This window comes from Lytechinus variegatus, chromosome 2 (assembly GCF_018143015.1).
Source record: "Lytechinus variegatus isolate NC3 chromosome 2, Lvar_3.0, whole genome shotgun sequence".
In the NCBI taxonomy this organism is placed as follows: Eukaryota; Metazoa; Echinodermata; class Echinoidea; order Temnopleuroida; family Toxopneustidae; genus Lytechinus; species Lytechinus variegatus.
In genome coordinates, this window is record NC_054741.1 from 44,069,361 (window position 1) to 44,088,929 (window position 19,569).

Below are 19,569 nucleotides of genomic sequence, written 5' to 3' on the forward strand. Positions count from 1 at the left end.
TAAAACAAATACACACTAAAATTTGTGAAACAATGTTATCTTGTCACCCATCCTATGACTTTATAAACATGATTAAAAGTGGAACTTGGATTTAAATAAAATGTATTTTTCATACATTATATTATTCATAAATATTTCTACTTAAAGATGAAGATTTCTGTAATATCATGAAGAGGAACTCACAGTGTTGTAATTTATTCTTCTTCTCCTTTTCTCCTCTTCCACTCCTCTTCTTTTTCTTCTTCTCCTCCTCCTTCTTGGTTGTCTTCTTTTCTTATTGTTCATTTGTATTCGTATGACCTATCATCATTTACATTATAATAATTTTATGATAATCATAAAATATATCCACAATGTCAATATAATGATTATCATCTTTGAAAAATGAAAATTAGTACTTTTGTTAATGTTCAAATTTTTAAAGCGTTTTTACGATACTTGAGTAATACATTTATGAACAGTAATATAGTTCCCTTGCCAGGTGCTACCAGGTCCATGACGTCACCTCTTCAACAGTCTTGACTCTTGAACAATCTGAAATAAGAAGAATCAGTGAAAACAACTTTAGCAACTCAACTTGATAATAGCAGAGTTTTCACATACATTTACGTGTATGATGTATCTCTAAAAGATTATGAAAGAGCCTTTTGAGATTGCAATCACAGGCATGATTAAAAAAATATAGAATGTTAAATAAAAATTGGGTAAATAGCTTCCGAATATGATTTTTTATATCCTTATAATTAAAGTCAGAATATATTTAATTTCAATCAAGTCATTTGAGAAAATTTTCATATGTGGTGTTATTTGAAAATGAAAATATACCCTTCTACTACTACTATTATCTTATTCTTAAATGCACTTAAATTGCGTTTATGCTTGTAAGCTCTCATTGTTAGTCTCTTTGTTGAGATTCTAATAAAATATAAATCAACCAAATCTGAATCTCTTGCAAAAGTTAAGTGGAAAAAAATTGTTAAAATAGTATGGATCCAATAGCCTTCCTAGATTTTGTTGTTGCTCTTACATATTTTTGAAAATGCATTCCATAATAATATTATCATTAATTGAAATATTAAGAAGGCTCGGTTGTCTATTAAAACTTGAATTTCTATAAAAATTCATGAGATTGATATTATCCATTTTTGTGAGTAAATTTAAAATGAATTTATTACAAGATGTGGATGAATTTTAAGAGATTCATATTTGAAAATTACTATAACAGGACATCACATTTACAACTGCTCTTAAGAACAATAAAATAAACAAGAATAGATATTACCGTACAGTAGTATACTTGTATTTACAAGTAGAATGTTCAATAAACTCAACTTTACATAAAGACTCACCTCACCAAAGAGAGACTTCTTATTCAATGGCAGACAATGGTAGAGTGTCTGGACTTCCCTCTCCTTTCAGTTGCTGTGCCCCTTTCTCTCTTTACCTCTTCTCACCGTTTGTGTGGGTCACCTGTTAGAAAAGTGAATACCAAATTTTTCATATAGTAACAGATGAGAATGAATTCATATTTACATTTTGTATAAACAACTGAAGTCCCTTCTTTTAACAAGTGGAATGCCTCTGGCCGTCTCACCTGCATCACGCGGTTCAATATAGCAGCAGTGCTGACTTTGAATACTACTCTAACTCGCACAAGATGTTCAGTGATACATGGTTACTCTTATGTCCCCTTTTTATGAACGAGACCAATAAACTTACAGAGATATGATGGTTATTCAACAAAAAACCTCAACATGGCCAAAGTTCATTGACCCTAAATGACCTTTGACCTTAATCATGAGACCTGAAACTTGCACAAAATATTCAGTGATGCTTGATTACTATTATGTCCAAGTTTCATGAATCATATCCATAAACTTTCAAAGTTATGATGGGAATTCAACAGATATCCCCAATTCGGCCAAAGTTCATTGACCCTAAATGACCTTTGACCTTGGTCATGTGACGTGAAACTCATGCAGGATATTCAGTGATACTTGATTAACCTTATGTCCAAGTTTCATGAACTAGGTGCATATATTTTCCAAGTTATGATGACATTTCAAAAACTTAACCTCAGGTTAAGATTTCGATGTTGATTCCTCCAACAAGGTCTAAGTTCATTGACCCTAAATGACCTTTGACCTTGGTCATGTGACATGAAACTTTAATAGGATGTTCAGTAATACTTGATTAACCTTATGGCCAAGTTTCATGAACTAGGTCCATATACTTTCTAAGTTATGTCATTTCAAAAACTTAACCTCAGGTTAAGATTTGATGTTGACGCCGCCGCCGTCGGAAAAGCGGCGCCTATAGTCTCACTCTGCTTCGCAGGTGAGACAAAAAATATATTTTTATCATTACAAATTTTGTCAAATATATTTGACAGGGGTGTTGGTACAGCTTTACACAATATTTTATTCTAAGGCAAATGAGGTACCTTGAAATGGTTTGATAAACACACTAAAAATCAGGATTCAAATTTTAACCTTAGGGGTTGTTACAATAAGGGGTGCTAATTGTTTATGGGTGAAGCATAAGTTATACATGTATTAATCACCATATAGGGCGCAGATTTTAACCATGTAATAGAGGTTAAAAATTTGAACATTTTTAATCATTAAGTATTATATATGCACCTTTATAAAAGGTTAAATGTTGCCCCTTTTATTGTGTAAACGAACTCTATGGGTGCAATGACAAGGCCACTTTTTTGCACCTTTTATCACTTAGGGTGCAATATCAAAAGGATAGTACAAGTGATTCATTTAGGCTTTATTTTTTTTAAATGTTAGAAAAATGATTTACACACTCCATAGATAAATACTTCTTATAAAGATAGGTTTTGATAGGTAAGAAAATTGTAAGCTCTATAATTCTATTATTTATACAATTAGGTATTTTCTTTACTTCAAATTCCCAGGATTTGTTTTCTAAAAAAAGCACCCCTCTAATAATTGATCTAAAAGAAATCCTCTTTACAGTAAATAGGCACAATGAATAGAATGTACTATGAGGAATTCTTAATAACAGTCATCAAGAGAATTTCATTTATCATGGTTATTTTTATCCACAGATCAGAAACCAAATACTGTAGTTACCAGTAATTGAAATGCCTTTTCTCCAAGCATATTATTTGTGCACTGTTTTGTAAATTAATAGAAAAGGCATTCGATAATTTTTTTAACCTGTAAAACAAATCAAAGAACTAAAATGTGTATCCATCATAGATGTACAATAATATCTTTATTAGATATTAACATACAATGTATTCATCAGTTTTTCGTGAAGTTACATGTCTTTTCAGTTCAGTGTTTAACTTAATTAGTTCAGTGTGTAATTCTTTTTTTTCTCCCCCCCCCCCCCTTATTTCCCTTCCTGTTCACCTGTTCAGTAGTCTCCAGTCTTCGTTAACAAAGAAGGTGACCCAGGATTTTCTAAATTATTTTATCACCTTTATTACACACCAATCACTTTGTTTTTTTCTGAACAGAGAGGGACCCCCCCCCCCCCACTCGCTGCTAGGGTCTTATACTCTACACATGTTATTGTAGTGCACATCTACCAACTAATAAATCATCTAGGCCTCTACTCCTGGCACTAGAAAACAATATTATATTAGTGCTAGACACCCTATTCCATAGCTCTATCATAAACCCAGGGGGCTCCATCACTGTAGCGTCGGCAGTGGAGGACCCGTCTCCCAAAAAGCCAAAGGTCTAAGTTTAATTGTATTTGAATTTTGATAGAATAGATCTAAAGTAACTTTTGTAGTTCTAGTAGATCTATGTTACTTGTTTCATATAGATGATATATAGCCCAACAAATGATTAGTTTACTAATGATGTAAACACAGTTTCAATTTTGGGCCCTGAGCTAGATCTATTCTAGATCTCTTGTATTGCTATATACAGTTACTAGATTAGGTCTCGATTTTGATCTATTAATAAAAGAATGAATCGAAGGAGCCCCAGCCAGACTCAGTCCAGGGGCTGCACCACCTCATTCACTGGCCAGGACCAAGGCCCAAACCAGGGTAGGCCTAGTCAATGGTAGGGCCAGCTCAGCTCACCTAAGTAATACAAGTTTAACTTAAAAATTTTTAGGGCTAGACTAAGTCTAAATTAGACCCCAGACCTGATCTAGTCCTAGATAGAAAACTAGATAATGATAGATCTAGATCTAGACAAGAACTTAATAAAGGGGCCAAGCTGTTACTTGCTAGGGCCTAGCCCTGCATTGACACTGACAGTGACATGCCTAAATTTCAGGGTTTTTTTTTTAATCTCCCAACAATACATACTACATAGGCTCAGCACAACTAATTATTTAGGCCTGGGCTAGGCCCTCACGGTGAGTGACAGAGCTGTTTTGTATAGACTCTAGAGTGTCTAGTCTGATCGTAGTTAGACAGTCCGGCTCTAACGTTAGACTAGGCCTAACGAGTAACGTTAACGTAGATCTTTCCAGGAAGAACATGGATGCTCTTAAAAAAAAACACCTAGGCCTAGATCTTAATTTCAAATCATTGAAAATGTCCAATAAAATGTGAAGATTAATTAAAACTGTTTTCTGTCAGTGTTCATCCCATGAATTATCTGTGTTTATCTGACGCCACAACCTTAAAATCAATGTTCAATGTCGTGAAGATTATTTAACACTGTTCTGTTGGTGTTGATTCCATGCATTATTTGTCTTTGTCAGACGCCGGAACCTCCGGCTAGCACTGCCAGCGTTGTACGGCTAAGAGCAGCCGGAGAGTATCCGAGCAATCGTTACATAAAATTGACGGCGATAATGATTTATTTAAAACATCTCTTCGTACTTAGAATCTTTGAATTTTGGTCAGAACGTGAGATATATCTATTATCTATGATATACAACAATGAAAATTTGATACATACCTAAATATGCCTCTTTCCCGTCGAAATAGGAAGCCGAAGACCCTTTTTCGCAAGAGCTTCCTGCGGCTGAAAAATGACAACTTATGCCACGTTTATGTCAACACAGGCTCGTTCATGACTATTCAGTTTATGTATATCGCGTGATAACTTGACATAAGCTAAAACAATGCATAAATATTATTATGCAACGAAATTTATGTCAACAACATAAGCTATGCATGATTTTATGTCATGATCGAAATTTATGTCATTATGACATAAATTTTTATGCAACAAGGCCCTTGTTTTATTGCATAACTGTTACTTAAAAAAAAAATGATTTGTATTTTTACCAGTCAATAAAGAGTTTTCTAGCAATGCCTCCTCCAGGTAGATGGATGTCTCTACCTGCCTCTGGAATGTCATCTTGTTGGCTTGTCAACTCTAATCCTGCTTCTACAGGTTTCTTCTCAAGACGAGAATACTTCAAGAGGTTGGATACAAACTCATCTCTCTTAGCCTCAAGGGAAGGTGTCATCAAATATCTACATATATTGCTGTGCAAGAAATATGAAAAATATCAGGGTGTTACATCATGAGAATATCAAATAATTCATTTTTTTAAAAGATTGCCAAAGTGATGTCAGATAAATAATTCCTAACAATCAAACTGAAAAGATTATCTGAATCTCTCTTCCTTTTCTACTGTTGACTCAAGCTAGGTTCCCATGACTGATACACCTTTCATAAACCTATCCTCCAATTAGCCTCCTAATAGTAATGCGGATAATTCAATAAAAATTGTGTTCATAAACTCCGAAAATAATCCACACTATTTTTACGAGCGCCCGTCCTGAAAAAGGAGGATAATCGTTACGGCAACCGCACACACCCCCTCCGATGCGGTTGCGTTGGAAAAGGGTGACCTTGTGACCGCTCCATGGCAATTATGCGCATTACTTTCGAAATGCGTTCATAAAGTAAAAATCTGGTCCCGATGCTGCTATTATGCGGATAATTGCAGCATCAAAATAATGCGGATAACTCTGGTCCTCCTCCGATTTTACGACCAAATTATGCTGCTATTAGCCGCATAATTGGGTTTAGCCGCATAAAAGGAGTATGAGAACATCTGGTGGCAGCATTTTGAAAAAAAAATCATATCTCTAGTAGATAGCAGCATTTCTAAAATTATCTTTAAAAATGGTTATATATATATACATGTACATCCATCGGAATTATCGATTCAATAATGCTAATGCATCAGAGTTTGGCCGTTTATTTTGTTGTTACTAACAAAACTCGTTCTGATTCTAATATCTATCATTATTATTTATGAAAAGCATATCAACTTGGTACAATGTAATACAACACATAGTGAACATAACATAGTATAGATTGAGCACCCACTGGACTGCCAGGATTAAACAAAGTTAACTGAATTTTTTACAGTCAGGCTGCAGGTCCCTATATTAATGAGCAGGATTTACCCAATTCTTCATGTAGCTGCATTCATATCCCTGCAAATTCTTGTGAATTGTGAGACTTTCTTTCTCAAAGAATCTAACCACTTTCTCCTCAAATAAAATCCATTTCTGTTCCATAGGAAAGAGCAAATAATACTCTTTTATATTGGTAATTTCTTTTAGAATAAAATATTTTGATATATAAGCAAATTTTAGGACTGAAAAGATGATTCAAATGAATCTCTGTTTTTTCTTGCAAAAATAAAAATGCTTTGGGCACAAATAATATTTATACCATTAGAAAGCTCAAATTCTATACTTCTTACAATGTCACTCTTGATACGTGGGACCTTTTAGATGGGTCAGCAGCCAGCTTTTTCCATCAAGATACAAGACAAGATATCTGAAATTTTTGAGAAGCATAAAATTCAGAGTTCTGATTGGCTGACTAATGTTTTCAAAATAGGCACGGTAATTTGAAGAGATTACCAGATGGTGAGTGACCTTGCAGCAGCCAGAATGTGGAAACTTTGTAATTGCAATAGTGCGTGGTCTCTATGGGTGCGTTTATTCGACACTTTTTTACCCTAGAATCATGATTAGAATCATGATTCAAATCACGATTCTGCAGAATCACGATTGCGTTTAGTCGAAATTGAATATAATCATGATTAGAATCACAAACATGAAACACGAAAAAAGGGGCATTTGGAAAGACGTTTCTGTAGAATCACGAACGAAAAAGGTTGTATGAACGATATCGTGATTTGAATCATGTTTCTATGACACGCGCGCAAAGGCGCGAGCTGTGTTTCGTGCAGGTTAATTTTCGTGTAGCAGTATTGCCAGCATTTAGGAATTATCATTCTGTGTATTGTACCCCCGGGGTTGTACTGTAGCGTAATTTGTATATTTCACTGTTTTCATCCATCATTTCTTCAAGTTCCAAAGGCACAAATTGGACTGACGATGAACTCAGGGCTCTGCTTGCGCTTTGGGCTCATCCTGAAGCACAAGCATCCCTTACCGGAATTCGCAGAAATAAGACGATCCCTTTCAGCGGCGCTTGCGAGGGAGGGATTTCAACGGAGATGTGGCACTGCCTGTCGAGACAAAATTAACAGAATTCGTGCCCAGTACAGGACCATCATAGACAAGAAAAATCGATCGGGAGGTGGGAGGGAGGATGATGACCCCTTCTGGTTCCCGATCAAAAACAATACGAGGTACAATACACGGAATTCTGGAAGTAAAAGATTTATTTTTCAGAAGCCGAGTAAGCGTTGCACTTGCACAAACGATCTCGCGTTAGCTCCGGCGGCAGCAAAAATCTAGCAGCTGACGTGAAGTTAGAAACACGTGCGAAAATGTTGATCTATACTTCCTGGGTCAAACTGCGCACTGTGATGCGCACTGGATCGGCCCGAATTCAGGGAGAAACAGCGTTAGAAAGATGGTCGTATAAACGCTGATTCTGTTGGATCGTGATTCATGCTGCTGTTTTGAATCATGATTCAAATGGTGATTCAAATCATGATTCTGGGTCGAGGTCGCATAAACGCAGCCTAGGACCAATCAGTTCTAATGCCTGTTTTAAGTTTGATCTCTTCTGTGTCCGAGTCCCAGACTGAGTGAGCAGCCTTCAAAGTTTGAGTCCGGCATGTCTGAGTCCGAGTCTGGCACATGTGCAAAAGTATTACATAATCAATCATAGAATGGTCGTAGCAGAAATTTTTTGCTTGGGGTGGGACAGCAGAGCGACCGAGCATGTCATTGGGAAGCTTTTGCATTTGTAATGTGAAATTGAAGGATTTATTGCAAGCTTTGGGTGAATTTTGTGAAAATTGTGAGTAAAACAAGAGGAACGCCTCTGACAGTCTCGCCTTCATTACGCAATTCGATATAGCAGCAGTGAAAACAGCTAATGAATAGTTATTCACAGAAGAAAACACTAATGTGATAATAAAATATGTCCAAAATGATCTTTGACCATCCTCAATGTGACCTAAGACATGTGCAAAAGTTTATGATGCCAATTAAACACATACTCCCAACATGGCTAGAGTTCATTGACCTTTACATGACCTTTGACCTAAGCCATGTTCCTGAAACACACACAGGGTATTCAGGGATACATTGCTGCTCTTATGTCCAAGTTTTATGAACAAGATCCATGAACTTTTAAAGTTATGATGAGAATTCCACCAATACCACCAAAGTTTGTTGACTCTAAATGACCTTCGACCTTGGTCATGTGACCTGAAACTCAGGCAGGATTTTCAGTAATACTTGATTACTCTTATATCCAAGTTTCATGAACTAGGTCCATATACATTCTAATTTATGATCACATTTCAAAAACTTAAACTTGGTTAAGATTTCAGTGTTGAAAATGCTGCCACCGTCGGAAAAGCGGCGCCAACTAAATGTAAGTTTTCAAAATTTCGAGGGGGGAGGGTACTTGCCCCCCCACCCCTGCTGCGTACGGCCATGAATCAGAAACAAGTTTCTTTCAAAATATTTGTACTTTACAAAATACAAATACACAAAACAATTATAAGACGAAAGTAAGTACGGTAGCTGATTTTAGTTTTAAATTACACGTAGTGTATTATGAAAGTCCTCAGAATCATCCCAAGATCAATTTTTCACTTGTTTCTTAGAAACCTCCCTGTTCTATGAGCGAAAGTTCCCCAAACCTTCAATATGAGCAAATGTAATCTGAGAAAATATTTTGCCAGATATGCTGAACTGAAGGTATTCTATTAGGTACACTTTACATAAAAGTAAATTTTAGATACACATATGAAATACTAGAATTTAATTCGTCATGCGGACGAATTGGGTGGTCTGTCCTTATTCTCAGCATCATGATCACTATCACCATATTCATGCTGATCAATATGATCATCATGACAACTGAATGTTCATTATGGATAGAATACTTGTGAAAGACTCGAGATGATAAAGTACTGTGAAAAAGATCGCTTTAATATATGGCAATGCATGTGATATGAAAAAAAGTAATTATAATCTGTTTTATCTTGCTAAATTTCAACTTTTATACCTTTTAATTGTCATAAAGGATCATGTACGAGGTGGTAAAAAGAAAAAAAAGGAAAAAAACTCATCTTGTTTACCCCAAGACTCGACCTGCGCCCCCGAAAACGCAAGTCAAGTGCGTTATCCATTCAGCCACGATATTCCCTATAGGGATTATACGTTCCCCATAGAGATTAGACATAAGCAAATTTGAGAATTACAAATCCAATATTGCAAGCGAAAAACGGGCATGATCCCGGCATCTGATCAAAAAATGAAGGCAACACTTTCGAAAGCTAAGAACCTCAGCTACAACATATTAAAAGCTCATGGATAACTAACAAGAAAAAATGGAGATAAAGCTCACGAAATAGAGGAATATAGAATCTAGTTTTGAGAAAAAGTCATGTCCCATAGAGATTACACGCAAAATGAGGAAAAATGACATGCCTCTTTTCATCGCTGTTTTACGCCATGACGCGTTTCTCAAAATGAAAATTTATGTTTACTGAGGAGAAAGGGTACATTCTAAACTACAACATATCAGAATCTGGGCAAAAAATGCCCAAATGCGTTCCAACGTGTGCATAGCTATTGTTCCATAATGAGAGTGTGCAAAGGAGTTCCAAGAGATTAGTACGAAGTACCGTTATATTCTACATTAAAGCTCATTTGCATAATCCGTACACGCTGGGGAACGGGGCAATTATTATCTCGATCGCTATTGGCTAATCCGCGCCCGCCGGAGCGTCGCACCAGAATACACTGAATAGTACAAGTTCACTTACACACACACAGCGCGCTAGCGTACACTTCACATAAAATGAGGTCAGTGTTCGGCGTGCACGTCGGATCAACATCGCAGCGAAGATGAGCTTTGCAGCGCGTGACGTGCGGGCGGATCTACGAGAGGGGGGAATAGGGGTTGCCTGGGGCTAGCTTCCTGTACAAAGAACCAATAAAAAAAACACCATTCCGTGTTTACGAGAGTCGCGCAAGCAAAACGGTGGCGGATCAGGACATGCTTTTAAATTGTTTTGAGGGGCAAACGAGTGAAAATATATTTTGTATACCTTACGTTATGAACTCCCGTTCTCCATGACGAAATATAATTGACGAAAGGAAAGTAAAACAGAATAGAAGTCACAAACATCTCAGAATAGTGTGCGATATATCAGGACAAGTTTTAAAATTGTTTTTAGGTGTCAACAAGTTAAATATATTTGATATACCTTTCGTTATGATCCCTTGTTCTCCGTTAAGAAATATCAAATATGTCTTTTCTCGACGATGTTGGAAATGTAAATAAAACAGAATAGAAGTCACAAACATCTCTGATGGGTGTGCGATCTATCAGGGCATGTTTTAAAGTTGTTTTTAGGGGTCAACAAGTTAAAATAGATTTGATATACCTTTCGTTATTATCCCGTCCTCCGTAAAGAAATATTAAAGATTAATTTTCTCGACAAAGTTGGAAATGTAGATAAAACACAAGTGGAATGCCTCTGGCCGTCTCACCTGCATCACGCGATTCAACATAGCAACAGTGCTGACTTTGAAAACTACTATAACTCGCACAAGATGTTCAGTGATACTTGGTTACTCTTATTTCCACCTTTTATGAACTAGACCAATACACTTTACAGAGATAGGATGGTAATTCAACAAATACCCCCAATGTGGCCAAAGTTCATTGACCTCACATGACCTTTGACCTTGATCATGTGACCTGAAACTTGCCTAGGATATTCAATGATACTTGATTACTCTTATGTCCAAGTTTCAAAAGTCAGATCAATAAACTTGCGAAGTTATGATGGTAATTCAACAGATACCCCCATTATGGCCAAAGTTCATTGACCTTTGATCTTGGTCATGTGACCTAAAATGCGCACAGGATGTTCAGTGATACTTGATTACTCTTATGTCCAAGTTTTATGAACTAGACCAACATACTTTTAAAGTTATGATGGTAATTCAACAAATACCAATTCGGTCAAAGTTCATTGACCCTAAATGACCTTTGACCTTGGTCATGTGACGTGAAACTCATGCAAGATGTTTGGTGACTTTTTAGAGACATTCCTTTCTGCCTCCTTTTTGCCACTTATTTCAAGACCCACTAGAATTACTAATACTTCCGCAACTCTGATTGACAATTTTTTCTCCAATATTCGTTCAGAATTTAAAGCTGGTATAATTATCTCAGACATGTCTGATCATTTCCCAATTTTCATGTATTGTTCTAATCAATTGTTCAATTGTTCAATTGTTCTAATCAATACAGCCGGGGTAATAATATGATACCAAGTATCAAAGCGCAGTTGAGTATATGCACATAGTAACTGCGCTATATAAATGGACATATTATTATCATTATTATCAATATCAGCCAAACGACTTTCCCAATATCCCTTTTGCAAAGCCCAAGTCTAAAAATTAGAAAAGATCACCTAGATTACCTTGGATAACGAATTCAATTCTTCGTTTGATAAATAAAAAAAATTGATTATACTATAAATATATATCAAGATTAACTGAGAATACTCGGAGCCAATGTACCAATTATAAGAATATACTAACAGGGGTCATCCGTACTGCTAAAAAGGCATATTACCATGATCAATTTAATCAATGCAAGAATGATCTTAAAAAAACATGGAAATTGATCAATTCTAGCATCAATAATGGACCAAAGTTTTCAAAGATAACTAAGCTTATGCATAATGATTCTATTATTGAATATAAAGCTCAGATGGCAAATATTTTCAATAATTATTTTTCACAAATTGGATTTGAGCTCTCTAAAAGTATACCAACAAATTCCCATTCATTTCATCAATATCTGGGAGATAGAAATCAAAGTTCTATGTTTTTTTCTCCTACAAACGCACAGGATATAATTAAAATTATATCAAGCCTAAAATTAAATAGAAGTGCAGGTTTCGATAACACTGATAACATCCTTTTACAGAAAACTATGAATTATATAATTGACAATCTTATTTATATATTTAATTTGTCATTATCATCGGGAAATATTCCAAAATCAATGAAAATTTCTAAGATAATACCAGTCTTCAAAAAGGGTGATAGTTCTTTAGCAAGTAACTACAGATCCATTTCATTGCTTACAAACTTATCTAAAATTCTTGAAAAATTAGTTCACATACGAACCATATGTTTTTTTAAAAAGCACAACATCCTATCCGATACTCAATTTGGTTTCCAAGAAAAGAGTAGCACTTCCCATGCAATACTTTCTTTAGTTCAAACAGTTGCCAAAGCTTATGCAAGTCTTCGAATACGATTGGTATGTTCTTAGATTTTTCAAAAGCATTCGATACAATACATAATATTCTCCTTTATAAACTTTCTCATTATGGAATTACAGGGGAACCACTAAAGTGGTTCAAGAATGATCTAACCGGGCGTTCACAGTTCGTTTCACTTGATGGTAATATTTCTGAACGTAAACCTGTTCTTTGTGGAGTTCCACAGGGCAGCATTCTTGGCCCACTTTTATTCATTACTTATATAAATGATATTGATATGTCATCAAGATTGCTTCAATTTATACTTTTCGCTGATGACTCTAATATATTTCTGTCGCACCCCGACCCAGATCAAATATTCAATGACGAACTAAAAAATATTTCTAATTGGATAACAGCTAACAAACTCTCTCTTAACCTAGCAAAAACTAGCTACATGCTATTTAGCAACAAGATTATGACTGTACCAAAAGATGTAATTTTAAATACTGTTATTCAAAGAGTGCGATCAACTAAATTTTTGGGACTGATCATTGACGATAAACTTTCTTGGAAAACACATATTGATATTTGTAAAATCATTGCTCGCAATATTGGTGTCATTAGAAAATTAAGTCACTTCTTACCCCATTATATTTTGTTATCATTATATTCAACGTTAATTTTACCTTATCTGAATTACGGAATTGTTGCATGGGGTAACGCAGCGAATTCTCAAATTAATAGACTTTTTATATTACAAAAAAGAGCGATTCGTATTATTAGTCATGCAGATTTCAGGGCACATACAAATATTCTGTTTTTGAAAAATAAAGTCTTGAAGGTTAAAGATTTATATTCTTTTCAACTCGGACAGTTAATGTACAAGTTTATTAATAAACAATTACCGTTACCGTTTGATAATATGTTTGTAAAAAATGATACAATTCATAAGCACTTCACTCGCCAGGCGAGTTCCTTTCATTTACCTCTGAATAGAACATCGTTTGCACAGAAGACATTTGTTTTACTGGTCCAAAATTATGGAATTCTTTTTCAAAGGAAATTATACAATGTAATTCAATACAAAATTTCAAAGGAAAACTTAAAAAATATCTTCTGGATTCATATTAAATTATTGTTTTTTTGTTTTTTTCACAAAGTTATGTAACTCAGAACTTAATATGTAAATGTGTTTGTTAATTTCTCTTTGTATATATGTTTAATCGTTTTATGATTTCTATATACAGTGTATACTGATTCATTAATTTCTATTTTTATTCATTTTTACTTTTTAAATATATTTTGTATACCTTACGTTATGAACTCCCGTTCTCCATGACGAAATATAATTGACGAAAGGAAAGAATAAAACAGAATAGAAGTCACAAACATCTCAGAATAGTGTGCGATCTATCAGGACAAGTTTTAAAATTGTTTTTAGGTGTCAACAAGTTAAATATATTTGATATACCTTTCGTTATGATCCCTTGTTCTCCGTTAAGAAATATTAAATATGTCTTTTCTCGACGATGTTGGAAATGTAAATAAAACAGAATAGAAGTCACAAACATCTCAGATGGGTGTGTGATCTATAAGGACATGTTTTAAAATTGTTTTTAGGGGTCAACAAGTTAAAATAGATTTGATATACCTTTCGTTATGATCCCCTGTTTTCCGTTAATATTAAAGATGCATTTTCTAGACAAAGTTGGAAACGTAAATAAAACAGAATAGAAGTCACAAACATCTCAGATGGGTGTGCGATCTATCAGGACATGTTTTAAAATTGTCCTTAGGGGTCAACAAGTTAAAATAGATTTGATATACATTTTGTTATGATCCCTTGTTCTCCATTAAGAAATATTAAATACGTCTTTTCTCGACGATGTTGGAAACGTAAATAAATCAAAATAGAAGTTGGTAGCATCTGATATTAATTTGCGATACATATTTTTCGAGCGGTTAACAAGTTAAAATATATTTGATATACCTTTCGTTATGATCCCTTGTTCTCCATAAAGAAATATTAAATATGTCTTTTCTCAATGATCTTGGAAACGTTAATAAATCAAAATAGAATTTGGTAGCATCTCATATTAATTTGCGATACATATTTTTGGAGGGGTTAACAAGTTAAAATACACTTGATATACCTTTCGTTATGATCCCTTGTTCTCCATTAAGAAATATTAAATACGTATTTTCTCGATGATATTGGAAACGTAAATAAAACAGAATAGAAGTCACAAACATCTCAGATGAGTGTGTGATCTATAAGGACATGTTTTAAAATTGTTTTTAGGGGTCAACAAGTTAAAATAGATTTGATATACCTTTCGTTATGATCCCCTGTTCTCCGTTAATATTAAAGATGCATTTTCTAGACAAAGTTAGAAACGTAGATAAAACAAAATAGAAGTCACAAACATCTCAGATGGGTGTGCGATCTATCAGGGCATGATTGAAAATTTGAGGGGTCAACAAGTTAAAATAGATTTGATATACCTTTCGTAATGATCCCTTGTTCTCCGTTAGGAAATATTATATACGTCTTTTCTCGACGATGTTGGAAACGTAAATAAAACAGAATAGAAGTCACAAACATCTCAGATGGGTGTGCGATCTATCAGGACATGTTTTAAAATTGTTTTTAGGGGTCAACAAGTTAAAATAGATTTGATATACATTTTGTTATGATCCCTTGTTCTCCGTTAAGAAATATTAAATACGTCTTTTCTCGACGATGTTGGAAACGTAAATAAATCAAAATAGAAGTTGGTAGCATCTGATATTAATTTGCGATACATATTTTTCGAGCGGTTAACAAGTTAAAATATATTTGATATACCTTTCGTTATGATCCCTTGTTCTCCGTTAAGAAATATTAAATATGTCTTTTCTCAATGATCTTGGAAACGTAAATAAATCAAAATAGAATTTGGTAGCATCTCATATTAATTTGCAATACATATTTTTGGAGGGGTTAACAAGTTAAAATACATTTGATATACCTTTTGTTATGATCCCTTGTTCTCCGTTAAGAAATATTAAATACGTCTTTTCTCGACGATGTTGGAAACGTAAATAAATCAAAATAGAAGTTGGTAGCATCTGATATTAATTTGCGATACATATTTTTCGAGCGGTTAACAAGTTAAAATATATTTGATATACCTTTCGTTATGATCCCTTGTTCTCCATAAAGAAATATTAAATATGTCTTTTCTCAATGATCTTGGAAACGTTAATAAATCAAAATAGAATTTGGTAGCATCTCATATTAATTTGCGATACATATTTTTGGAGGGGTTAACAAGTTAAAATACACTTGATATACCTTTCGTTATGATCCCTTGTTCTCCATTAAGAAATATTAAATACGTATTTTCTCGATGATATTGGAAACGTAAATAAAACAGAATAGAAGTCACAAACATCTCAGATGGGTGTGTGATCTATAAGGACATGTTTTAAAATTGTTTTTAGGGGTCAACAAGTTAAAATAGATTTGATATACCTTTCGTTATGATCCCCTGTTCTCCGTTAATATTAAAGATGCATTTTCTAGACAAAGTTAGAAACGTAGATAAAACAAAATAGAAGTCACAAACATCTCAGATGGGTGTGCGATCTATCAGGGCATGATTGAAAATTTGAGGGGTCAACAAGTTAAAATAGATTTGATATACCTTTCGTAATGATCCCTTGTTCTCCGTTAGGAAATATTATATACGTCTTTTCTCGACGATGTTGGAAACGTAAATAAAACAGAATAGAAGTCACAAACATCTCAGATGGGTGTGCGATCTATCAGGACATGTTTTAAAATTGTTTTTAGGGGTCAACAAGTTAAAATAGATTTGATATACATTTTGTTATGATCCCTTGTTCTCCGTTAAGAAATATTAAATACGTCTTTTCTCGACGATGTTGGAAACGTAAATAAATCAAAATAGAAGTTGGTAGCATCTGATATTAATTTGCGATACATATTTTTCGAGCGGTTAACAAGTTAAAATATATTTGATATACCTTTCGTTATGATCCCTTGTTCTCCGTTAAGAAATATTAAATATGTCTTTTCTCAATGATCTTGGAAACGTAAATAAATCAAAATAGAATTTGGTAGCATCTCATATTAATTTGCAATACATATTTTTGGAGGGGTTAACAAGTTAAAATACATTTGATATACCTTTTGTAATGATCCCTTGTTCTCCGTTAAGAAATATTAAATACGTCTTTTCTCGATGATATTGGAAACGTAAATAAAACAGAATAGAACAGTCAGTCGGCAAGCCCCTGTGTTAATGAGCAAATGGGCAAGATTTATCCAAGTCCTCTCATGGCTGAATTCATGTCCCTGCAAAATCTCGTGAATTGTGAGACTTTTTTCTCAAAGAATTTAACCACTTTCTCCTGGAGTAAAATTGATTATTTTTGTACCATTGGGAAGAGTAAATGTTACTCTTTCATATTTTTTATTTCTTTTGAATAAAATATTTTGATAAATAAGTGAATTTTTTACTAGAAAAGATGCATCAAACAGAATTTTCTTCCTCTGTTTTCACTTGCAAATTGTGCAACATTTTGTGTTTTAGGTACCAAGTACCAACATTATTTATATCATCAGAAAGCTCAAACTCTATACTTTCTTACAATGCCACTCTTGATATGTGGCATCTTTTAGATGGGTCAGCAGCCAGCTTTTTCCATCAAGATGCAAGACGAGATTTCTAAAATTTCAGAGTAACATAAAATCCAGAGTTCTGATTGGCTGAATAATGTTTTCACAACAACAGGCGCGGGTTATTTGAAGAGATTACCACATGGTGAGTGTGACCTTGCAGAGGCCCAGTGTGGGGAACATTGGAATTTGCATGGGTGTGTGGTCTCTGTGACCAATCAGAGTGCAGTATTCTTGTTTTTGAGCTGCTAAATGTTCTTGGCCTATGAAAAGCTGGCTGCTGACCCATCTAAGATACATCTTCTTATACAAATTATATCATATTAAAGCGTAGATCTTCAGCTTTATTATGATCCAAAAATCATTTGTGCTCAAACAGAAATCAAGTGTGAAAACAACAACATTTGTTGCATGAAAAAAATCATTTTGTTTCATGTTTTATATCAAAAGTTTTCCCTATATAACAACATTTTTTTTAAATTCCAAACACATGACCTGAAAGAATGATTCTTCTTCTTTACAAAGATACCAAAAACATGAAATTTGGTTAATATTTAGAGCAGCAATGGCAGAATAAAAAGAGGTGTTTTGGTTCGCACCAAGCTCATTAATAATGCAAAAACCCTATAGTCATGAATATCACTTGGATAAAAGAAGCTACTTTTTCAGGGCTTGCCGACTGACTGAGAAGTCACAATCATCTCAGATGGGTGTGTGATCTATCAGGACATGTTTTAAAATTGTTTTTAGGCGTCAACAAGTTAAAATAGATATACCTTTCTATATGATCCCCTGTTCTCCGTTAAGAAATATAGTAGATGCTTTTTCTTGACAAAGTTGGAAACATAAATAAATCAAAATAGAAGTTGGTAGCATCTCATATTAATTTGCGATACATATTTTTCAAGGGGTTAACAAGTTAAAATATATTTGATATACCTTTCGTTATGATCCCTTGTTCTCCGTTAAGAAATATTAAATATGTCTTTTCTCAACGATGTTGGAAACGTAAATAAATCAAAATAGAAGTTGGTAGCATCTCATATTAATTTGCGATACATATTTTTTTCTTGTTTTTATTCATTTTGAGCTCATTCTTTCAGGAATTGATTACGGTATCATAACATACATGCTATTCAGTTTTCACGCATCATTGACCTTCCGTCATTGAAATAGCGCCCTCTAAAGTTTCAAAAACGCTTACCTTTGAAAGCTCCTCATTGCGTCATGCATGGCAAACCCATACCTTTTTTTGAATTTAGGGTCTTCAAGATATGCCCTTTCATGCCATTAAAAAAAAATATATACCTCACAACTGATGAAATATCTGAAAAATGCTCCCGAAAAGCAGCGAAATACCCCAAAATACACTTTACTGCCAGCACAACTTCAACTTGCTCTTATTTCCTTATTGTTGAAGCTTATTCTTTCTAACTTGGCAGATATAAGTATTGTTGTATACTTCAACCGTTCGTCAACCTTTTGTAACAAAAACTGACAAAAATCTGACGTTAGCTTAAAATTATTGTGCAAAACTTTCATTTTTAATGTCTTTCTCTATATGGCATTTACTTCCAGTCTATTGCTTGCGCACAAACAAAAGTGGTATCAATGTCACTGCATTGGAATGCTCTTTCCATTGATACCAAATACGACATAGGTTACAACAGAAAATTTCAAGATAAGCCAATCTGAGCACATGGTATACTACTCACAATGCACACATTGTCAACAACAGAATTATACACAGTGTCTATAGCATCGGTTTCACGCATAAACGAACGTATTATGCATGCACATTGTTCTGATATGTTTACACTGAGTTACGTTAATGAATTGTCAGGGAAATTTGTATGCTTATTCCTATCACTCTCTTTCTGTTGAGCGGCCATATGGTCTAAAAATGGACGAGATCTGTTTGACTCGAGAATGTAATTTCCTATAGAAGGCAAAATCTGCCAAAATCCTGAAATAAAAACAATGCAAGGCTTCATTTTTGTTTTTATTATCTTGCCATAACTTTCGTGTTTCTATTCATTCGCATTTCATATTTTCAGGTAATTCTATATTGCTTGTTGATTGCAAAACCTAGGAAATTACATGCGTCAATGCACGCAAATCGTTCTGATACGATTGCAGTTCTAGTTTCTACTCCATCTACTCCAGTACAATACCCTGTACTCAGCCATGTACATGTAATAAAGGCCCCCATCCCCTAACTTTTCCTGAAG

General features: G+C 34.4%; 1 protein-coding gene across 1 annotated transcript in view; it reads right to left on the reverse strand.

Annotated features, from left to right (window-relative positions):
• Window positions 1-352: 352 nt before the first annotated feature.
• The window catches only part of LOC121408125 (proteasome assembly chaperone 2-like), a 48,626-nt gene continuing 29,409 nt past the window's right edge, over window positions 353-19,569 (reverse strand). The window contains exons 5-7 of the mRNA XM_041599455.1: window positions 5,240-5,443; window positions 1,350-1,470; window positions 353-534 (exon numbers count right to left, since the gene is read on the reverse strand). Of these exons, the coding sequence (XP_041455389.1) occupies window positions 1,467-1,470; window positions 5,240-5,443 (208 nt within the window). The 3' untranslated portion in view covers window positions 353-534; window positions 1,350-1,466. The remainder of the gene's footprint in view (window positions 535-1,349; window positions 1,471-5,239; window positions 5,444-19,569) is intronic.